This window comes from Parasteatoda tepidariorum, chromosome 7, assembly GCF_043381705.1.
Source record: "Parasteatoda tepidariorum isolate YZ-2023 chromosome 7, CAS_Ptep_4.0, whole genome shotgun sequence".
In the NCBI taxonomy this organism is placed as follows: Eukaryota; Metazoa; Arthropoda; class Arachnida; order Araneae; family Theridiidae; genus Parasteatoda; species Parasteatoda tepidariorum.
The window spans coordinates 79,325,573-79,350,789 of NC_092210.1; the positions used below are offsets into that span (position 1 = coordinate 79,325,573).

Sequence of the window (25,217 nt, forward strand, 5' to 3'; positions counted from 1 at the left end):
TGTATCAAAATTATAATTTTTAAATTAATAATTTAGAACTACATACTCACCAGTTTTTAAAATTTAAATTTATTACAGTTTAAATTGATGAAAACCAATTTGGATAATGCTAAAAAAATTCTTATAGTGCACATTGCCCCAAAACAATTAATTACAGAATTTATATAATTTTTTAAGAAAAAAATTAAGAGTATCTGAAATATCACACACTTCATATCTTAAATTCAAATGAGGTGACTGCCTTAGATACTGTTGATTAGCCTAAATATCTCACAGATAATTTTTAAAAATTAAGTAAAGAGGTTAAAAGCATTTTCGTAATTTTCCCTCCCTATGTCCATGTCTTTGACAGTTTAATTTGGTGGAGAGAGATGTCTTTTAAATCGCAGTCACCCATGTTATCACTTTAAATTATAAATAAGATAGACTATAGTTATACCAATACCAATATTAAGGATTAATACACTATCATCAGTGCTTTTTTTATATTTCATTAGTAATAGTTTAGTAATCAAATAATGCGGATTTGAAATTTATATATATATATATTTTTAGAATTTTGAAAGTAATATTTCCTGAATAATTTTACTAATTTAAAAAACTTGATAGACTTAGCTCTAATAAGGTATTAAGTAATAGTTTCAATTTAGGAAAACAATTTCCTTTCTTTACAATAAATATAGCTTTAATAAGTTGCAATTAAAATTAAATTTTATTCTCATGTATTTATTTCACTCTCACTAATTGGATATTTTTCTATGTAGGAAATGAAAGAACTTGAAGGAAAAGACAAAAAGAGGAAACGGTATAATAAAAATGATGATGACGATACCGAAGAATCAAAAGGAGTTAAGAATAGAATAAAAAAGAAACAAATAAAACGTTAATAAAAGCTAATTAAATTGTTGCCTTGTATGTTATTTGTATATTAAATTTGTTTTTATCTCAACCTTTGAGTCTTTTTTTTTCTTAATATTATTTTGCAAACGAATTTGTTAGTGTTTTTAAAGTAGTCACATTTAAAAGTAATATAACTTTTTGCTTTCTTTGTAATTTTATTTTGGAAATTATTAACTATGACTGGTGTAATTTAATAAAACTATAAAATAATTTTTTCTTTCAAAATGCCTACCATGAATATAAGACTATTTTATAAGGACTTTCATACAGGCTTAAAGGCTAATAATTTCCTAAGAAATAATTTTCTTCCTTTTTTTAGTTTGGAAATGTTATCTTTTGTTTTAGGTCAGTATTCAACTTGATAAACATTATTTATGTTTCATTGCAGTTTAAAAAGTCACCATTTTATTTATTGAAACTAGGAGGTTTTCCTTTTTAAAGTTACTTCTTATAACATTTGCCTTATACTTGTTTCAATTAGTTTTTTAAAAAAATACAGAGAAACATTGCTACAAGGAAACCTCTAAATTTTTACCTAGGAATAACAGTCTTCTAATCTTTGATCCAGGTAATTTTTGTCAACATTATGGATTGTACTGAAAAACTTACTTGTGCTTGTCACATCTTTAATGACTATGCTGGCTGTTGGTTCTGTTAATCTTTGTAATCTCTATAACCAAATGTTCCAGTGGGTACCATTGAAATTTAACATTATAAAAATAGTTATATCAAACCCACAATTTCTTTAAGCTACAACAAGGCACAATTTATTATAAAAATCTTTGTTCTCATATAGTTATTTACAATATAAAATAGTTTGTTTTAATTACAAAAATTTATACGAAAGCAAAAGCATAATCCCTTTTACAGCACAACAATTGTAAACAAACGACAGATGGACACTAGTGACGTCAGGTCGTGTAAAATCACTTGCCCCCGATTCAGATAAAAAAACAAAAGTGTTTTTTTCTTAAAAATAACCCAATTAGCACTCTTAGAAAAGCAATAAAATGTTTTCTGCAACCTTTGAGGGATTTTGAATGAATAAAAATGTTTCTAAAAAATTTTAATTATCCATTAGTGCCCAAGATTTGAGAATTATTTTTATGTCAACAGTACAGCGTAATAAGATAATTCTATTGAAATTCTCACAAAATTTTATTTGAATATTAATAAATATACTATGCCACTTGTATGATTTCTATCTAAACTATGAAATCATATTGAATATTAAAAACAATCATTAATGACTAAATTGAGGAGCACTGGTTAAACATAGAAATAAGACAAATATAGACTTTAGTTTCACAAATATATTTATGAAAATAATGTTAGCAATATAAAAAATTATTTATATATTTCACTATAATTTAGAAAGTATCTGTACAAAGATCAACTGTATTTTAACTTCTTATTACTCTTTATTTCTTCTGCTGAACCCTTTTTATTTTTTAATCTTCTTTGCTTTTCTGCAATTATAGCCAAATTTCCAGGAGTTTTCTTGAAATGAGGATCAGAAGGATCTATGTTGAATAATGGTGAAGTGTATATTGCAGAAAATCTAGGATCATTTACATTGACCTAAAATCATAAGTAATCATTACAATAAATATAGGTACAGGTGATAAGTAAATGAAAAATGCATATTTAATTATTATGAATGTTTTATAACTTGTCAACCGACTAAATAAGTTTAACTCATTAATAGATTAGATATTAATTTAGCTTAACTGTTTTTAAAACTCGTTATTGCAATAAAAATAATTACTATCATGATTCAAGAAGTTCAATTAAAAGAGTTAATACACAGTAAATTGCATGGTTTTTACATTGAATTATTGCTGAAACAGCATCTAGAGGAATATAAGACAAATTATGTCAAACATATAGTATAATAAATACATTTAATAGATTTAACATGAATTAGTGTTATGGGTAAGAGCGAGTTTGTATGAGTTGTACAGGAAAACTAATACCGGAATCTGTGATTCTTTTAATTATGTCATTAACATGTTTAATACAGGTGCAGAGCATTAATGTAAATATAAATAGTTTGCACAGATGGATTTTTAAATCTCTATGTGTTTAACATTGTAGTGTGGCAGCCACACTGTTTTATTGAATTTATTAGTTGAGGAACTTATTTATCCCATGCTGGACAAAGTAGAGCAACCAATGAAGCATATATTGATGATATGCTCAAGGTATTAATGAGGATTTTCTACTTTTGTAAAGGATGGTGTAAGAACCTTACTCAACAGTAATTTTTTTTTTCTTTTTGAAAAACATGTTATTCGTCATTTCTCAAAAAGAATATGGCTAAATAATTTACCTTAAAATTATCCTTAGCTTCTTGTTTGGTTTTCTTCTTTTTCTTTCCCTTGGTTGATTGGTCATTTTCAACATCTACTTTCTTAGAATCTGATATTAGATACAATTCGTCCTAAAAAAAAGTTTAAAACTTAATAAATATTTATGTCTCTTAATTTAAAAAATTACTAATATTGACTTAACTTGAACTTTTTATAGTGAAAATTATTAAACTTATGAGTCTATGTTGGATATTTTAAACTAGTCTAAACATTAGTAGTAGCTTTTTCATACTTATAGGAAGGTACTTTCCTATGATAAAAACTGGCAACTTATCTTCATACTAAATAGCAAGTCAGAGTAAAACCATACATTTGGATGTATATGTAAAAGGAGAACTTAAAAAAATTTTGTTCGCATTTCTTATAAATCTCTCTAAAAAATTTGTTTAGAAAGAAAAAAATTAAGCAAGTGAGAATATTGGTCAGGATTCGCCAAGATTAGGCCAGTCCAGAAAAACTTGGGTACGTTTTTTCAGATTGGGCCCACTTGAAAATACCCATTTCCCCCCTCGCATTTCATCATTACTAAACTTCTTTTTGTGATTATCAAACCAAATTGTTCTTTGAAATAATCAACTTCCAGTTAATAATTTTATTATAAAAACTTGGTAACTTTTTATACAAAATTATATGAAAAACAAGTATGTCTGATCGCACTAACTTGGTACGGGAAAAATTCAAGCACCCCTAAGGAAATTTTTGGTTTAATTAAATAAAAAAATGGCTACAAAATTTAATTTTTTTTTAATTAAAAATGTGCCTTTTACAAATTATAATAATAAAATATCACTACTATTTACATTTACTTTGATTTTTATTATTTTAGGAAATAGGCTAATTTATTTAAGAATATTTCAAAATCAAATAATTTATTTTCTTCGTTAAAGAGAAAGTTTTAACAAAAGACAGACTTAACTTCCTAAAAATATTTTAAAAAAGTTATTATAAAAAACAAATGTGTTTTGGAGAAATATTAGGCCCTGAGAATTTGCATACTTGGTAAACCCCTCAAGATTTATTAAAATACAATCTTAAATTATATATAATATATACATTTAATATTTAAAAATGAATATGATATTTTTAGACAAGGAATGCAGAAATAAATTTTTCATTTAAAAAAAAAATGGTCTGTAATGAGTGTCTTAAAAATTAGATCAAAATATCCCTATTTTATTTTAGATTTCTATTATAGATTATGTACTTGTTTTCATCTATTAAAACTTTTTGAAAAAAAAATCATGTTTAAATAAAAAAAAAAATTAAGAATATTGAACCCATAATTTGGCAGAAACCCATAATTTAAAATATCAGTTGAAAGCCAAAATAACTCAATCATTCATTGCTTCTCTTATGACAACTGGACAAATTTTTGATAAATTCAGTTCAAATTGTGAAATTACTAATAGACCGAAAAGCAGAAAAACTTTGTAACGTTAAAATATTTCAATAAAAAGAAAAAAATTGTGACTTTCTGATATTTTGATTCAATGAAACTGTCATGACACACTTGGGATGTTAAGCTTATATTTTAAATTTTAACATAAACTGAAATTTTTTTAAATTTAATATTTGCTAATATTTTACTAGGTAAAAATTTTGCCAATTACAAAATAAAAATAATATCATGAAAAAATAATGAAATTATTTTTATATTGTAGAAATTGGTTGTTCACGATATGTTCATTCGTAAATAATTATTAATTAAATTTAAAAAGTATTTCTAAAAGTTCATATAGTAGGGATGGACAACAGATGCTTAATGACAAAGAAAACAAATGCTTAGAATTCCCCCCCCTTCATTGCGAAAGCAAAAAAAAAAAAAANAAAGATAAAAGTTCATAGCATTCTAAGACATATAAAGAACTCATACATTGAAAAATGAACATATCACATACTACAAAAGATATGTGCATTTCATTTCATGAATGTATATAATGCTACTAGAAATTTGATTCATTAACTTTAAAACAAATAATGTTTTTATTTATAAACTAAAACTAAACATATAACATAGTATGCTTTACATTTCACAAAGCATCATTTCAGTAACTTCATCATTATGCAATTCATTATACATTTAAAAGACAAAAATATGGCTGATATAGTTACTCTCACATCATTGTCATCCCTTTGTTGATAATAGAGCAATATTTCTACAGTTTATACAATATCATACTTTTATTATTAGTATATATAAGCATGTATGCAGAATATATTAAAAAAAAAAACAAAAAAAGAAACAAACACATACACTCTTTTCACTACAGCGCGAGAATCTCGCATATTTTTTTCTTTTCTCGCATTAAAAAATGACTACCGCGAGAAATTCGCGCATTCTATAAATCAATTTCAAAATTCGCGAATTCCTCGCATTTTGAAAAAAGTTTCGCATTACGTCATTTAGAATAAAATCCGTTTCTTCTTTCTTCCTGTATCTTTCTTTATTTTCAACATCTGCGACGTTATCTAGCTTCCCTATTTAAAAGTATTGTTCTGAACCTTTAAGAACAACAGAACACCATCCCTCGGAACCACGGAACCCCTTTCAGAACAGATTTCTCTGGACCGCGTGTTTACCGTAGGTAAGGTTTCTTCATGTAAGACGTTCAAATTTTTTGCGCATTAATATAAGATGGACAAATACCTTATTAAGGCAACATCTTCTACTCCGAAACGGACAAATGAAAATGAGGGTAGAAACGATCAAAACGAAACAAATACGGATATTATTCAGCCCTAAAAGAAATCAAAGACAGATAAGTATCAAGAGAAATGGGAGAAAATGTATGACTGGTTGGAAAAAGAAGAGAGAAATAGCATGGTTTACATGTTCTGCAAACTTTGCGCGTAAATGCAAAAAGAAGAATCCATTTGGAAGCGGTAAGTTTATTCTTTTAATCATTAACAGTTAAATTCGTTCAATTTTAAATGTAAATATTTTAATATAAAATTGCATGTTAATTATGTAGATAAAATTAAAAATGCAAATATTTAACACCCAGCGTGTGTAGCCAGATTTTTCAACAAAAAATCAGCACCTTTTAGGTACTTTACAAGCATTAAAAAAATATTTTTATTCACTTTTCAAAAAAATTAATTAGGATCTGTGCAGTAATAAAAAAATTTTTCTTCTATCGTTTAAAGTTCTTAATTTATAAATATAAAATCAATAAAGTTCAAAAGAATTTCCAAAAACTTAACATACTCCATGATAAAATAACTAGTTTCTGATAAATATCGCAGAGAAAACCATGCTTTTTTGTAATTAAGAACTACATTCGACATGGCAAAGAAATAATAAAGTAGTTTAAAAAAGTTTCTATTTCCGTATTTCAACGATTTAGATTTATTTTGCTTTATAACTAAAATACTAGATCATAAATTTTCCATTTCCTTCCTTCGTTTTTCGTATTTTAGCAATTTGGATATATTTTCAATTTTCACTAAATTGTTTAAAACTACGTTGTTGTTTTTTTTATTTCATCGGTATTTTGCGATTTGGATGTATTTTGCTTTTTAACTAAATTATTATTAAATTAAAATTTTTTTTCTTTATTTTTATATTTTAGTTATTTGGATATTTTATTTTGGTTGGCTCAATTGTTAAGAACTACGTTTCCTTCCCACGCCTTTTTTGCGATTTGGAATTTTTATTTTTTCGTTTTAACTTAATCAATAGTTTAAAACTTTTCCTTTATCTATTGTATTATTTTTATTATCCGATTTAGTTTTTCAGTCGTCTTTTTTCCCCACATTTCGACGATTTGGATGCACTTCGTTTATAACTTATTAGAATATAATTACTTTTTTATCCTTTTTTCACCTTTCCTTCATTTTTGTATTTCAGTGATTTAGATAAATTTTCAATTTTAACTGAATAATTATTTGGAACTTAAGTTTTTTTTTATTTCTTTGGTATTTTTGAAATTTAGATATATTTTGCTAATAACTGAATTATTATTAAATTACAATTAGTTTATTTTTCTTTGCTGCATTGTTGTGCTTTGATTGGGATATATTTTGTACTTAAACTAAATTGTTAATAATTTAGTCATGCGTATTTTTTTCTTTGTTTCGAACCTCAGCAATTTGAATGCATTTTGTTAATTAACTGAATTATTAGTAAGGAACTNATCAATATTTTACTAAAAACATGATTATTAAACTGAATTCCTATCGCTGCACAAAGTAGCCCCACTTGGGGGCTACTTTGTGCCAGGTATGTTTTGACTTATTATTTGTAAATATTACATACAAATAATGCCAATATTGATCAAATTCACTCGCCCGAGTCCAGTTATAAATATAATACCGATAGATTTTACTAAAGTTTGAATTAACATGGTTTTTTTACATGTCAAAGTTCAAAAACTGCAAAATCCTGCACAAAGTAGCTCCACATTACGGTACATTAAAATATTTCAATAAAAAGAAAAAAATAGTGACTTTCTGATATTTTGATTTAATGAAACTGTAATACTCTTGAGATATCAGGCTTATATTTTACATTTTAATGTGAACCGAAAATTTGTTTTATTTAATCTTTGCTGATATTTTATTAGGTAAAAACTTTGCCTATTACAAAAGAAAAATTAAAATAATATCATGAACAAATAAATAAATTATTTATCAATGGAATTTGAATACATATTGTAGATATTGGTTGTTTACAATATGTTCATTTCTAAATAATTATTAACTAAATTTAATAAATATTTCTGAAAGTTCATATACCTAGGAATAGACAACAAATGCTTATAATCCAATCCCCTCCTTCATTTCAAAAGCGAAAAGAATAAAGATAAAAGTTGTTAACTTTTTGCACATTCTAAGACATATAAAGAACTCATACATTGAAAAATGAAAATATCACATATTGCAAAAGATATATGCATTTCATTTCATGAATGTATGTAATGGTACTAAAAATTTGATTCATTAACTTTAAAGCAAATTACGTTTTGATTTATAATCTAAAACTTATCATATTATGCTTTACATTTCACACAGCATCATTTCAGTAACTTCATCATTATGCAATTCATTATACATTTAAAAGACAAAAATATGGCTGAAATAGTTACTCTTACATCATTTCTTTTATTAATCCCATTGTTGATAATAGATCAATATTTTTACAGTTTGTACAGCATCATACTTTTATTATTAGTATATATAAGTATGTATGCAGAATATATTCATATATATATACATAAAAAACAAAAAAAAAAAACAAACACTCATCTCTTGGGGAAATTATCACGAAAAACACTTAATTATTCCCAGGCAAAATTTAGTTTTTTTTCTTCCCTTCATGAAAATCCTGGGTTTACAAACCTTAAATTGGTCAGATGTTATTAAAAGGTTTTAAAACCGGTAATTGTGGAGAAATTTGTGAAGTTAATGAAGGTAAGAAGAATTAGTTGTTGAAGTTAGGTAATATGTAATTATTATCCATTCGAAAATAATTATTATCCATTTAATCATTAGTGAGTTATCCTCAGAATTGGCTGGCTAGTGCACTTAATTATTTTAAGGGGTGATAGTACACTACCAAAATACCAAGTTTCAATTCCACATTGAATTTCCTAAGTTGTGCAATTTCCAAGTAAAATAAGCAACTTTTCAAGTTTGTTTTGGGGTTTTTATATAAAAGTTTTGAAAAAATGTGGCCAAAAAAACATTTGTGATTTTTTTTAAATAATTAAATTAGATATCTTTTGCCAGTTTCACATTTTCATTGACTTATACAAGTCCTGTTAAGAGCCTTTTGAGAAAAAAATTACAGCAAATCTAAGTCATACACCTTTAGATTATTATGCATATTTTATTATTTTTAATATCACATCTCAGTACAATGCTTAAAATTGCAAATATATTTTAAGGTTCCAATTTAAAAGAAATGGGGAAAAATATTTATGTAATTTCGAACAAATGAATAATGATTAAAATGATTGATTGATTAAGAAATAAGAATGATTAAGAAATGATTAAAAATTAAACAATATGAAAGAAAAAATGCTCATCTGTAAAAACATCTTTTGTAATTTTCAAAATGTCAGCACATCTAACATTAATATTTATTTCTATTGAAAATTATGTAATTGGGGTGAATCTTATCAAATTTAATAATACATAATGATTAACAGCAAGTTTTAAATTTTTAACATGAAGATAGATTTATTACTAATAGACTATCAAGTACTGGTTAGTCACAATAAATATGACAAAATCAACCACAGGAAGTCAGTTTGATTGATGGAACATATAACTTAACAGAACAAATGAATAAATAAAAAATTCCTCTTAACATTAATCAATCTACGAATTAAAATTTAATTCTGATTGGTTTTATAGATTTGAAAAAATGGCATAATAGAAATTTTTTGACAGAGTGATTGTTTTTAAAAAGAATAAAAACTTATTGAAAAGAGCAGAAAACTGCAGATCTGAGAAATAGTTTTATGCCTGTATTCAATTAAAAAATTAAACAAAACAGAGCTTACGTTTGTTTTAGAGCTTTTCTTCTTGGTGTTGCTGATTTTCATTTCTGAAATAAAGTAAAAATATGCATACACTATAAATATATCTTTCGGGAATTTTTTTATTTTTCTTACTTTAAATTTAAACTTGACAAATTTGTGAAACAGAGTTAAGGCTCAGTAAAAATTATTATTTTGAAAGCATCTAATTTTTTTTCTTCATAAAAATATGTATTAATAAATAAAAAATTGAGGGCATCAACTGATTGTTAGTTTAGAGTGACTCAAAATATTGTTTTTGAAGCATTTCTTTAAACACAAAAAAACTATGTATTAAAAAAATATGTTGTTTTGAGAACTGACTGGTAAGAAGCATACTCCATAATTGCCTACATGAAATAAAAGGTATTAAATTAAGTATAAAAAACACAAAAAATCAAAATTATACATTTTAAAATTTCCATAACATCAATATTTTTAAATAAAAAAGCAAGAAATATACTATACAGATATTTTCAATAGATAAGAAAAATAATTTAATTATACTTTTAAAATTATTGAAAGAAAAATTTTGTAATCATTCATCTTCAATACTTCATTATCATTCAACCGGGAAAAATTTTGCTCGGTTTTCCCGCCATTTTGAACTAGAATGATTAAGGAGAAAAGTGGAAATTTGACACATCCTTGAAGTTGAGTAGAGGAGAATGTGGGGAAGGGAGTATTTATCTCCCTGTTTGTCCAGAGAAAACTTCAACATTTCTTCCGTGACCTTGAAGATATTTAGATGAAGAAGGAGCAGGAAAGGAACAAATGTTTTATTTTCTCCTGTGTGTAGGAAAGAAGCGTTGTCTTTCTGATAAGCTGCTTTCAATCAAACATAAAGGAGTGGCACGCTGATTTCATTTTCTCTTTGATTTAGGAGGAGGTGAGGGTAATGCATTGCATGTGCATATCCATGAACAAAAGAAAGGGAAATAAAAAGAAAAATATGTCCCTTCACTTTACAGGTATACTAATTACAAATATATCCCTTCACTTTAAGTAAAAAAAAGTGAAATGGAAATACGTAAATGATTAAAATATGGCTATTTTTTTTACTCAATTATAAAATAGGAATACAGTTAAGCTGAATTTAATAATTTAAAAAATAATCAGAAGAATTTTGTAAATTATAAACATAATTGATTGTGTTAGTAGGGAGGGGGATACAAAACCCATCAAGCTTTGTCCGGATTACTACTACTAAAATTAATAATTCGTCTAAATAAATATGAATAAAATTTTATTATTATCAGTAAAATTGAATGATTACAAAGATACTTCTAAAACATTTGTTAGAGTCCAAATTTAAGAAGTTTTTTTAAACACATTATTTAAAAAAGAGGATTCAATAAAAATAAAAAATGGTAACCTTTAATTCAAAACATGACTAAGTACTGTCACTCCTTATAAGAACATGACATTTTAAAAATAAAAAAGAAATAAAATAATAAATAAGTATGAATTTTTTTTCTAAACTCGGATCCTGCTAAATTTAGAATCTGGAGTGAAAAATCAGAAATGGAACAATTAAAGTGCCTAAAAGTAAAATGACGGATTCTTAAGTCCCTGGAGAATTGTCAGGGTGAAATGCAATTTTACCCTCAAATCGAAAATTACCATTATCAGAGAATTCGACACTCAATAAAATTGTTGGATTTCAGTCTTCGATTTTCGTAGTATCATAATTGGGGTATAGGGGATTAAAATAATCCAATTTTTTTCCAAACCAGCCATCATTAAGCGCATCTTCAAGATTCTTCTATTATTCTTAATCGTTTCTGAGTGTTGCCAATTGTATGTTCAAGTTAAGGAATATGAAACTTATGCCCCTAGAGTATTGGCATGTTAGAAATTTTTTTAATATCCACTTTAGTTTCTCAGTTTTGTTATTCTTGATTTATTATGATAAATTATTTTATAATTTCGGATGATACATTATTATTACTACAATTATTTATTATGAACAAAACGCTTTTGAATTGCCTGTTATATTTATCCATTAATTAACGAAACAATATTTTTCAACTGGATGAATTCTGATTTGTTTTTTTTTTCCCCTTTCCACAGTTCACAATAAATTTCGTACTCAATAAATTAGTTCTTTTTATTCATAAATATTAAGATTAAATTTCTCTTTTAATTCAGTTGATCTTATAATATCCTGTCTTGTACGGGGTTTCAATATTTATATTTCTTGTCTAAACTTGTAAATGTCTTTATTCTTTTGTATGTTATTTTTCTATAACTTCTAATTAAAATTAAGAGAGCTTTTAGTTTTTTTTCTTCTTATTTTAAAATGTGTTACTCTTTTTCATTGTAATTTGAGTTCGATAAAACATCAATTAACGTTACTGCTTGGCCAATCCAGAAAACCGGGAAATTCACACATGCGGGACAGTGATGGTCCCGAGCATTCCGGATAATTGGTTTTCTACTGTATCAGGGTGCAATATTTGTTTTGTGTGTGAATTCGTATTTCATTAATCCATACTAGATGACTGAATCTTCCTTCTTTATCAATTTCACAAGTAAAATTATTACAATCATGCACAATAACACAAAATAGTTTTAAATAATAAGAAAATATAACGTTAGTGCTACAACAGCTGAATAGAATCTGAACTGATTAATACAAAGCTGCACAAAGTAGAATCAATGTGAAATATTATCAACAATTTCATGATCAAATATTATTAAATCAGCCATTAAATATCATTGCAAGTTTTATGAATGATAAACACTAAATTTTACAATTATTAATTATGGCTTACCAGTAGAGGCATCAGAATTGCTCATGTCGGATAGTTCATCCTCTGACTCCTCATCCTAAAAAAATTTAAATTTTACGTTAGAAAATATTTTGTTTCTCATATAATTTCAAAGTTAGAAGCTAAATGCCTTTTCTTCTCCACCGAGAAAGGCAACCAAAATTTTAAAAATAAACCAGTTTAAATTTGAAACAAAAAAATGTATAATAAATCAACTGATAATAAATTAATCAATCAAAAATTGATAATAAATTAATAAATCAAAAATTGACAATAAATAAAAAAATTGATGAAAATCAATGAGTTCCAAAAGTGGTCATTTCCAACTAAATTAATTCACAGGAGAGACAAAAAACTGAATAGTTAAGTATCAGCTTGATATATATAGTTTTTTTTTTAATTTTTGGTACTAATGGTTGATTATAAATGGTTGCAAAATACTCAATTGCGCGATCGATAACATCACTTAAATACTTTATTTTTAGGTCTTCACAAAATTACTTAACTTGTATACATCAAGATAAGCGAAAGCAAAAAACAGTTGTCAATATTTATTTATCATTTCAAATCAATAGGGAATAAAACTGTTTTACGATATAAAAAACAAAATTTTTAAAGCATATATTTGTTTATTTTTTGATAAAATGTAAATTTTGTGGATTTTAGAAATTGGCATGATGGTTTTTATTTTTCCCAATAACTTTCATTGTAAACTTTTGATTGAAAATAATAATTGAACTAAAAATTATTTCTTAGGCATTATTAATCCCAACATTCATTTTTAGTTCATTTGAAATGCAAATTAGAGAATTTGTTTGGACGCCAATAATTAGTTTGTAATAAAAAAAGCTGAAATTATGAAAAGAAAAATGAATAGGTACTGGTTTGTTTTATTTTGATCTAGAATACCAATACATACTACAGCATACTGCTTAATAAATCAGCTAATGTGCAAGTTTTATTTCTTAACTTAATGCTATGGATTTCATAATTAAACCTAGTGTGTCCTCATCACAAAGTGGATCATCTTAATCTAACGGCGTGACACTGCTCAAACATTTTCTACTTAATTTTTTTTTGTTAGAACTATGAGCTACTATGTACTTAGAACTATGTATGAACTACTAAACAATAAAATTAATTATGAGCTGTTTTTTATTTAATTAATTTTCTATATACAGCTAATGTAATAAAACTTACGATCCAATAGGCAAATAAAGTCCTCAAAGCTATTTTGAGCATTATAATTTGTTGCTCAATTTATATTATGGCTTAAATTTTTAAAAGACAATTTAATGTAATATGTAAAAGTAATAATATATTCTATATTATAATATCAATAAAACTATAATTAAACAGATAACTGTCTAATAAAAACTGAAACATATTTAACAAAGTAACAGTAAAATAAAGAATTACAAATTGAAAAATAAAGTTACAAAAAATGCAAAGGTAAAAAAAAAAAAAAAAAAATTATATACCTCATGAGTTCTTGCTTTCTTAACTTTTTTCTTTAATTTTTGCTTTTCTTTCTTTTTCTTTTGTAACTCTTCAAATGGAGTGTAAGATTTTTCTTCTTCAAGCTTTTCTTTCACCAAACTTTCAGTTTTTTCTTTCATACCTAATTTAAACACAATGTCAATAAAGTTTTGTAATTTTCTTTAATCAGGTGCAGTGCACAAAATAAAATAAAATGGAATGAGTGAATAACTTAAAATTTATTGCAATAATTTTCTTGAACTAAGAGGCAATTTCAATGGTAGAAGTATATGATATCTGACAAAAGCTTATTATCTCTAAATAATGAAATGCTTTCGATGGATTCAGATTTTTAACTCTAGAATAAGAGCGGTAGCTACAATTTAAAAAAAATATGGGTTAAATAATTTTCTCAGGGAAGACTTCAGAAGTCTATATGTTTTTAAAGTAATTGTTTTTAATAAAAATTGCATCTTAGTAAGTAAAATTAAGAGAATCATTAATTAAAAAGTATTTTTTTAGGCACAATATATAATTTTTAATACTAGCTTAGAAAAACATTCACATACAGATAATAGTCAATACTAGCGAATGAAGTACTAATAATACTAGAAAGTGGAATTTCCTTCCAAGCCAGCATTTTTGATTGGATTAAAAGAAGTTAAACTGCTTTTAATGCCCAAAATTATTCCATATGTAAAGATGCATTACAGTCTTGTTTTTGTCAGGGAAAAAATAATAAACAAGAAAACTATATGTTAACAAAAGAAAAGAGATGCAAAAAGAGGATTACCAGGTTCCCAAGTAATTTCCATTTCATATTTTTCTCCACTCTTTTCTTTTTCTTGTTCACTTATAGATTCAAGCAATGATTTGTATTTTTGTAATCTTTCCTTGGTTGATAGTTTTCGATTATCCTCTTCGGTATCACTAATTTCTTCTGTTAATGGTAAGGAAAAAATTAATAAGGGAGTTACTACATAAATAACAGAAAAATTATAAATAATATAAAACTTATAAATCCTCAAAATTACTAATTTAAAAAAAAAAAAAAAAGCTAATTAGGCTCTCCACTATTTATATACTTTAGTATAGATACTGTAGCTCAAAATTATTGTCAAACTCACTTGTTAAAAATATTAAATTCACATTGTCAAAGTAATATATTTATTAATTGTAATCAAGAGGCGACAATAGAAATTTTGATTGCTTAGATTAATTAAGAAAAATAAAGCAATGCTTGGTCAGATTTTTTCTTTTGTTCTTTCATGTAAAAGTAATATATTTTAATCTACATCCAACAGTTCACTGAAATTCCATTCTTCTATCATCCAAATAAATTATATGAACAAAGATAAATAAGTATTTAAAAAAAAAAATCTTAAGCAGAGTCTATCGGCATGTAAGCTCATTGATTAGTAGACTCAGCCACTTATCACTAAATGTCTAAGAATGAAATCATAGCATTAAAAATTCAATGGTAATGAAATTTATGACTGCTAGATATTAAAATCATAACTACCTAGTCATACATTGAAATTTACTTAAATTGCAATAATGCCTTCAGTGGCAGGGTCAAAAATACTTAGAGGCAATGTTTTATATCTGATTTCTAGGAAATCACCCTTTTCAGGTAACAATACCAGTCTTTCAACCATCATTTAAATAACTAATTATTCTTCATAATTTTGATAAAAGAGAATTAGGATTGGTTAAAATATGGAGAAGTTAGGTGTATGTGAGTATACTTCCTGTGAATGAGAAAACGAAAAGCGCTTAAACAAAACTAGAGCGTTTTTTCTTCTTTTACTTTTCCTAGTATTACAAAATTAATAACTAGAAAAATTTTATGTTTTTCTAGATGTTATCTTATTAACATTAAATATTAATTGTAATAGTTTCACTAACCTTAATTAAGTTTTCTAATTGAAAATTAAATAATACTAATCTACTTAACTTTTCCCTAGTTACTCTTATTGTATAGTATTCTCAGAATACTGCAGAAAAAAAAGAAAGGAAAACTATCTCATTTTAAATGCGTAGATTTAGGAAAATGAAAATAAAACATTCAGATATTGATGAGATCACATTAAATAGAAGGCATGGTAGTAAATGTTTTAGAAATTATAGCATTTATTTATATTCTTGACAGTGAAAGTAATTTTTTTTTTTAAATGCAACTAACATATCTGTACTCAATTATTGTTTTTCTTTCCAATCTAGTTAAAGAAATAGAAAGTGGAGCAGCCAAGTACTATTTAAACTTGGTAAATACTACACTATTAATAATGAATGTATACCATTAGGGATAAGCTATGCCTGTAATATTATGTTTCTCAATTTTTTTTTAAAGCTTCATTTGAATAACATTTTTAATTTCAAATTTTCGTCTTCTGTTGATGAATTATGCCTTGTCTATATTATGGTCAGGTCAGACAATGTATTTAGGAATACATAAATATTACAACAAAATTTTAAACATCGTTTCCGGAACTCATTTACAATGAAGATATTAAGGTACAGAAATATAATCTAGCATATTCTCCAGCATTTGAGGTTTTGTTGAAATATTTTTTTAATGGTAGTGAAAAAATGCAAAAATGTTGAAGCAAATAGAATTTTTTTCAATATTTGTCACAGTTTCTAAATATGAGCATTTGTATATCTGATCTTTTATATAACTGTTTAAGTGATTGGTATAAACCAGTGAGTACAACATGAAATGGATGGAAAACAGTGACCAAAATCCTTTTAAATCTAATTTAATAAAACACTAGTACAACATCTTAGCTACCACTAGGAAAAATATTCTCTGAAACTATGGAAATTCTATAGCTATTGACATGGTCTCTAACCTAGAATTTCTTGCACACTGCAATATTTAAAGTGGTAGTGAAATAGCAATTAGGTAAGTACAATTCTGTCATCACTTAAAAACTACAAGGTATAATTAACAAGTATTACATATAGTTGAATCCATTTCATATTGTGGTCAAAATCCCGGTAAAACAAATATATTTAAAAAAAAATGAAATAGTAAAGTATAGTTGAAGAAGTCAGTCAGCCTATTAAAGCTGAAGAAGTTAGCATAAATATGTCATAAAGCACAAAACTTTAATAGTACAATACCTTGGCTGTCCTCAGAAGATGAAGCTAAATATTCTTTAATGTCTTTTTCAATATTGTCAGGCTCCGTGAATGCTTTTTGAAGGATTTCTCTACGTTGAGGATCTGTTTCATCCCATGTTAGCCCAACTTTAACTTGTTGGAGTGCAGTGGTAACAAATAATTTTGGCTTATATTCAGTTAAATCAGGGTTCTCTGCGATGCTAGTCGGCTCCTAAAATAACATAGCCTATTATACAGGGCACATTTTAAGAGAAATTTGAGTACACTAATACACCTTAGAAGAGTTATTTTATGATCAAAATCGAATCTTCACAAATTATTTCATTGTAAAAAAAAATCTGTCATAAGAAATTTTAATGTAAAAATAGACTATTGACAGAACATTTTAACTTGAAGAAAAAAAGGATCCTCCACAAAAGTTTTCTTTTGGAAAACAGGGTAGGTGATGTCTTTCATTCATTATTTTCTAATTTTCTTCTCTACCAATGCTTTGTAATGCATAAGGTTAAGAAAAGAACCCTTGACAAGAAATTGAAGCTATTAATAGTAAGTACATGTATTCTAATATATACCTGTCTCTTGCATTTTCAATTTCATAATGTTTGGAGGTGTTCTGTGGGGCCTAGTTCCTTGCAGCAAAAAATATATATTGTTTAAAAAAATTCATTTTTTGTTAAGTATCATTGCTAAGGAGTTTCTCAATAGCAAACATGAAAATATCTTTCGAATTACCAATCATTTAAACTGGACTCTTTTTTAAATTGATTTATGGCCTGTATAGCAGTGGTTAATATTCATTACTTCAGATAATCCAATTTGAATATTTATTTCCTTCAATGATAACAAACTTCATCAATAAATTTGTTGAAGGATTCCTTCGACCAAATAATTCTTCTTACTCTTACCAAACTTCAACCAACAGATTTTCTTCACAAATATAGATCCTTCTGGTTAAACCACTGCTTTTTCTCTCAAAATCACAAAAACAGGACCCTTGATAAAAAATCAAAAATAACTCCCGGTAATTGCAGATACATTACAAATATATATCAAGGGTCACCCTGTTATACATACTACGTCAAGTTTTTGTCATGAGTGGATAAAACTATAATTTTTTCTGTCTGAAAAAAATAGGTTTTTGCATGAGTTTCAAAAATAGAATTTGCATCAACAACTTATGTACACAGTTTTTCACTAATCAAGTTTTTCACTAATAAAAAACATTAAAAATGCTTAGAATTCTATGTTCTTTAAAATTGGTACACATTGCTTAAATGTAGAGTTAATATAAAAATTATACTAGAGAACTAGAGGTACACAGAAAGTTTTTCTGACCTTCCCAACTGGAGAAAAAATGCATTCTTTCTTCAGTGTGCGAAAAAAAAAAGATTTGATATTTTTTTAATATGATTTGACCACTTTCTGTCAAAATTAAATTACACATTAAATTCTATGAACTAGAAAAATACTCACTTGATCTAATGTTAGGTCATCAGGTACAAATCGCAAGTCAAAACGCACAGAGCTGCTTTCATACTCCATACCATTCAACTGTTCATACAAAATATTAGCTGTTTCAGGGGTATCACACTCAACTATGGCATAATAGTACTTCAATCTATTCATTTGATATTGCCTCAATTTTTCACGGTGATACTTGCTTCCTTTTTTATCCTCAACTTCTTCCTCATCATCGGCTAGAGTTTTTTCAACCAATTCACGAGGACCATTCAATTTCTCTTCTTCTATTCTTTGTAATCCATATTCAGATGGATAAATCTAGAATATATATTGACTTAAATGTTATACAGACATAGAATTGCGGGAAAAAGAAACTATGTAAAATTCTTTTGTACATAAAAAGTAACATCCATAAAAATTTAAAGATTTATTTTTAAGAGATAAACTCTTAACTTTACCTGTACACATAAGGAAAGTTCAGATAAGGTAAAAAAAAAAAAACATATTGCACCTATATATATTTTTAAAAATTGTTTGTTTTACTCCAAAAATGAAAAATAACTTTTAACTTATTCTTTTACTTTTGGATACTAATAATTTTTTGTTATTGTATGATCAATTTATTAATAGTATTGTTAATCATACATTTATAAAAATCTATTATCAATTGTATATTTAAAAGATTGAAATAGTTTGTGCAAAAAAAAAAAAAAAAAGCATAAAGCTAGCCAGTTTAGACAAGCCCTTGAAAAATTCCTGCATATCTCATTTCTACACAGTGTTTAGAAACCCAGAAGAATTAGAAAATATTACAACATGCCAGTTTTGAATTCCGCATTCATTATTAGGTGCTCTCAATTCCGTCATCAAGTCATATATTCTCTTTGTTATTTTGCAGTTATTGCAGCAGATATATATATCATTTTTAAAGCCCTTATAATTTTATATGGTCCTGAAAATTCTGATATTTTTTGTACAGTGTTAAAATATTAATTAGTCTTAAAACATTAATTTGTTAAATATGAGCCATGAATTTCAGTAACTGACTTTAAGGGCACTGAATTCACAAATATTTTGTAATAAACCCATGTGGTTTTGTCAATCACCTTTTAAATAGTAATTGTTCTACAGATTTTCACATAGTTCTTAAAACCTTACTTTTTTAAAAAAGATATGGCATTAATTTGACACACAAAAAATATTTAATACATAAGTGAGTACTTCACATAAATTAGGAAAAATTAGGCCATTTCCAGAGCTTCATGTTTAAGTAAGAAATACTGAAATTTTTTCTTGTTACACACACATAGGATGGTGTAAATGAAAGTCTCTTTCTTTCTGCACTTTCTGTTCTACTCAGATTAGAGGAGAATGACTCATTTGCTTCTTGCCTCAAATGTACAAGTTTAAAATTGATTTAGTAAATTTTTTTCCTCATAAAAAATACCTCTTTAATAGTGTTTTCCAGATATTGGAAGTCTCAGTCTTTCAGCTAGATAGTATATTATTTAAATATATATTTTTTAGATTTTTAAAGCAATATTTTTAATAATTTTTCATTTGAAAATGTTTGATTTTTCAAAAGGCAGGAATGAGTGATAAAAAGTAAACTTACTTTAACAGAAACAATTGATGTATCAGGTGGTTTGAATGAATTAAACACTGCATATAAATCAACTGCTCTAATTCTGTCCCAATCCATATGACACACAGCAAGCCTTCTAGTTATTTCATCTGTATCTGGAGCTCTTTCATGTTGTTCTTCCCACTGATGATCAAATACATCACCTATAATTGATTTTCAATTTAGAGGTAGCATCAAACAAAAGAAATACAGATTTCACATTCGGTGTAACTTTAAACTCAGACACCAACTTTCTTTTTGTACACAAACTTCATGAAATCTTTGTACTTGTTTTTAAATGATCTTAACAAACCAGTAATTTTCAAACTATACTCAGCAAAACATTTCCCATTGTTCAGGGAAAAAGTAAGCCAAAAAATATACTTTTAACATAAAAAGAAAAATTATTTAAATATTAGGTTTGCTCATACTCTCAATATGTTTGTCAACTTTTCACATATTTGTCATCATTCAAGAGAAACAGCAACTGCATAAAAAGGTCAACAGTATTGAAAGTATCAATTTCTCATATATTACACGATGAAACTAATTTTCGCAAGTCCTTGACACCAAAGTAATTAAAAGACAAATTGCGGAACTGTAATATTAACAATGGATTTTGTTCATACTTTCAAGAGATTGTGACGAAAGAGATCAAACAATGAAATCTTATGGTCTATTAATTCAAACAAAGGAACTACTATCTTCTAATGAGACTATTCAGATTTCTGACATTTAGTTTAGTAAATACAATATAATACGAAACAGCAGAAAAGGGAAAAAAAATCAATGGACTTCATAGAATTTTTAATTGCAGGATATTTTTAGTCTCATAACACTTGTACAGTACCGTGAGAATGAAGAAGTTTTTGGAATCTCTACTCACTACAATTTAGTTAGATTGAGTTATTAAAAATAGTTTGGTAAATGATAAATACATATTACATTCATGACATTATTGCATTTTTGACACTGTATTTGTTAGCATTCTTATTGCACCTGCTCATACACACATGTAAAAGTTTCCTTAATCATATTTGAAATTATAGAGTCACCTAATTCTTATTTACAAATCATGATAACATAATATTTACGTGTGTATATAAGTTGAAGATGAAGAGACAATGCTCCCAAATGTTGAAAAGTTTTGTGAAATCGTTCTTATTTGGCCGAATTTTAACCAAAGATTGGGACTTATGAAAAGCAAGATATTGAGACAAAACAGCAGAATCTCTGGTCACTTTAGATATTACACATATGATAAAGCAATCTGCAACAACAAATATTTACATAGACTGCAATGCAATCAAATATTTTGTAAAGAGATTTTGAAAATAAGTATAAACTTCAGTATGCCAACTAAATAAATAATCATTGCCAAAATAAATAAAATAAAATAAAATAGCCATACTTTCTTTACTCTCAGAATCATCACTTTCGGAATCTTCATCAGAATCTTCTTCAGAAGAGTCAGCATTATCAGAGTCTTCAAAAAATAAAAATATTAAAACATAATTGCTCTATTTTGCATAATAGAAATATTTGTGTCATAAATTCTTATTATAATAACATTAAATTTGTTCTAAGCAATGCCCAAAGGCAGGGGTGGGGAAACATTATGCACCAACGTGCCATTTTTTCAAAAAATTGTTTAATGAGGTCATAGATGTGCCGTCAAATATTTTTAACTTCGTGATCATTGGGAAAATAATAACGCTAAATACTATCAACTCAAAACTCTTCATTTACTATGAAAAAAAACAAAAAAACATTTTGCAATGTCTCATTTATATGCGTAATTCAACTTAAAGTAACAACAGAGTGACTGTTGTTGCAGATTAGATGATAAATAACTTATATATTAGGTTGTGAGATGTTAGTTTAAGCAGAACTGTTAATTTTTTTTTACTGGTTATTCATTATTAGCTTGTTTTTTTTATCGTTATTAATTGTTTTTTTGGCATTAATTGTCAATTTTTTTGTTAATTGCTTATTTTTTTTGTATGTTTTTATGAATTTTAATTTAATTGTTAATATGCTTCATAGTGAATTTTGTGATTGGTAGCGTGCCCAGAGTAGTGCGTCGCGTGCCATAAATGGCTCGTGTGCCTTTGGCTTGCCATCCCTGCCCTAAGGTGTTCCTCAACCCTGGTCTGTGGATCAAATGGTACCGGGCCACCCATTTTATTGAAACTGAATTTAAATTTCTAGGTTTATACCCCAAATTAGAAATATCTGTGTTCCATTAAAATTTTATTTATTTAAAAAAGGGGGCTCCCGAAGGTAGTGATATAATTTTTTAGAATTTTTTGTAACATATCATTGTTCCCGATTACCCCCAGATTGAACCGTCTCATCGCGAAGAAACAAGTTCAGGGTTTTCATTGATTTAACATTCTAGTAAGTTAAAATGCTAAATTACTTTATATTGTATTTTATTTTGAAGGCATGTTTAAATACATTTAAATTAAAATTAATAAATCAAAATAATCTAAAATATAAACAATCAAGTCGCCCCCCAGCGGGCTGCGGTAAAATTATCAAACATTGACAAAAAGGTTGGGGAACACTGCCGTAAGATGTGCATTATAAACATTTTTTAAATGAAGTAAAAAATGAAAATGCTGCTCTTAATATCCTCATTTATAGAAATAATAAATATAAATAATAATAGCAACAAATTATAAAATATAAAATTCATAAGATAAATAAGACAGAAACATTACAATGTTAAACATTTAGAAGAAAAGAGAAATATTCTATTTCCACAGGTCGTAAAAAAATCATCAAATTATTATTGATGCTGAACTAAATGTGGTAATAAGTATCAATATACTAATATAAGTACTGTGGTAATAGATTTTTTCCCCACAGAAACAAAATAATATGAAAAAGAATAAACATTTATTAAAATTACTAACCATATTGTTTAACACTATCCTTATCGATTTCTTCTTCTTCAGAACATTCCTCTTCTGAACTAGTTTCTTGTTCGAATTGAAAGTCTAATTCACGAGATTTAGCCTGTACACTTTCTTGTGGCCTTTTGTTACTGATAACATTAGGGCATTTACTTTTACTAACAGTACTATCTTCATGGAATTCTTTAATAGCATTACTTGTGGATAGTTCGTTTTCAGATTTACATTCAACCAAAGAAAATTTATTACTTTCACTCATTAAATTTTTGTTTGTTTTTTGATTTTTAACTTTTTTCTTCTTAGATATTTTATTTTGATCATTGGTTTCATTATCAATATTCCTAAAATTATTATCTAAACTTTCATTTTTTTCAACAAGTTTTCCTACTTTCATCTTATTTTTTTCTTTTTTCTTATGCTTCTTTGCTTTATCAATTTTTTCATTATCAGGCATGTCTTCACTATCAGATGACTCTTCATCCATATTATAAAGGCTTCTTAAATTTTCTGTTGCATCTAATTTTAGAGCACAGCCATGTTCATCAATGCTGCATTTTTCTGTGAATCGTTTATTTTTTAACAATGTTTTAAAGCGGTTGTCAATCTGAATTTTTCGTACCTTTTTTGGAATACGTCGAAAGGATGGATCAGTAAGAATATGAGAAAATCTTTCATCTTTAAATACGTCATCCATATTGAACTGAAAAAAGAAACATTAAAATAAATAATTTGAAATTAAAATAGCTAAGGATTTTTTTAAAGACTAGAATTTTTTAAATATGTCAACATGCTTCTGTGATTGTTCAATGATTCTGTGTTGATAAATCAATATCCGTGGAGAAAAGTGAAGGTAATCTTTTAATTTTCATACTAAATTTATAAAAAAAAAAAAAATTATAGTCTGTATATTTAGAAACAGTGAGTATTTAAGTCTGCATGAATATTAAGTGAGTCTTTAAATCTGAACACGGCTCTAAATATGTCTTAATGAAAATGGATAAAGTTCAAAATTCATGCTTATGAAAATAGACAAACCCTAATATGGATGTTCATGTAAATAAACGTGTCTATAAATGCTTGTTTACGAAAATCGACAAACAACAAAATGCACATTTATTCAAATGGACATGGCATTTCCTTCTGCTTTTTAAACTTCTTTTAGGCGGAGTTGTAAAAAACCTAACCTATTGGATTTTTTCAGGGTATTATCAGCTTTTTTCAACAATTTCTTTTTATTCTTTGTAATCTTAGAGTAAATCATGCTGCATTATTAAATACTGATAATTTCATTAATAATTAAGACATTGATAACAATTATTGATCCAATTTTCATCAATGTTCTTTATAATTCTTATTGTTCTTTATTAAATTAACAACAAAAAAATAAATAAATAAAAAAAAATAACATCAGCAATGAATTTTCAGGATTTACCTATTCTGTTTCAGAATTACAATTAAACAACTAAATGTATACTTTTGAACTGGTTTTGTCTAAGTAGTGAAAAAGCAAATAAATTTGTCAAAGTATTCTGATATTTGAAGACAAAAGGTGTTATCAATTTAGATTGAAATACATAACTGATAGTTGTGTTGAAATGGTGTGTGTTAATTTATCTATATATTTTAAAAGTATCATTATGAAACAAGACTCACAGATTTGGCAAAATAGTATTTAAAACATAAGTTTAAATAAATTATTTTCTTCTAAAAACAACAGTTTCAAATGTATTGAAAACTAGTATCTCAAATTTTTGTGAGAATACCTCAGCACATTATTAGAAATTTCTAATTATACATACGTATAAAAATTTTGAAACACAATAGAATGTAGAAGTAATGGGAAATATAAATATTTCAATGGATAGTTTGTTTCTTATTCTACCATAAACCTAATACCCTGAGTTGATTTGTCAATCAGTGTTTTCATCTCAGAAAAAAAAATGGGTGAGAATTTCTCGCCCTTTCTCAAAAACAGGGTGAGATTTCAAAAAGTTAAGTAAGATTTCAAAAATTAAAAAAAAAAAAAAAAAAAA

General features: G+C 26.4%; 2 protein-coding genes across 2 annotated transcripts in view; one reads left to right on the top strand and one right to left on the bottom strand.

Moving 5' to 3' along the window:
• Nucleotides 1-949, top strand: part of LOC107451822 (probable ATP-dependent RNA helicase DDX47) — a 17,840-nt gene extending 16,891 nt beyond the window's left edge. The window contains exon 12 of the mRNA XM_071183687.1: nt 765-949. Coding sequence (XP_071039788.1) covers nt 765-887 — 123 coding nt within the window. The 3' untranslated portion in view covers nt 888-949. The remainder of the gene's footprint in view (nt 1-764) is intronic.
• A 1,249-nt stretch (nt 950-2,198) lies between these two features.
• Nucleotides 2,199-25,217, bottom strand: part of LOC107439343 (ESF1 homolog) — a 27,963-nt gene continuing 4,944 nt past the window's right edge. The window contains exons 2-12 of the mRNA XM_043050502.2: nt 23,185-23,884; nt 21,675-21,749; nt 20,255-20,427; nt 18,652-18,957; nt 17,179-17,389; nt 14,843-14,989; nt 14,052-14,191; nt 12,574-12,628; nt 9,782-9,825; nt 3,233-3,343; nt 2,199-2,481 (exon numbers count right to left, since the gene is read on the bottom strand). Coding sequence (XP_042906436.1) covers nt 2,293-2,481; nt 3,233-3,343; nt 9,782-9,825; nt 12,574-12,628; nt 14,052-14,191; nt 14,843-14,989; nt 17,179-17,389; nt 18,652-18,957; nt 20,255-20,427; nt 21,675-21,749; nt 23,185-23,878 — 2,145 coding nt within the window. The 5' untranslated portion in view covers nt 23,879-23,884 and the 3' untranslated portion in view covers nt 2,199-2,292. The remainder of the gene's footprint in view (nt 2,482-3,232; nt 3,344-9,781; nt 9,826-12,573; nt 12,629-14,051; nt 14,192-14,842; nt 14,990-17,178; nt 17,390-18,651; nt 18,958-20,254; nt 20,428-21,674; nt 21,750-23,184; nt 23,885-25,217) is intronic.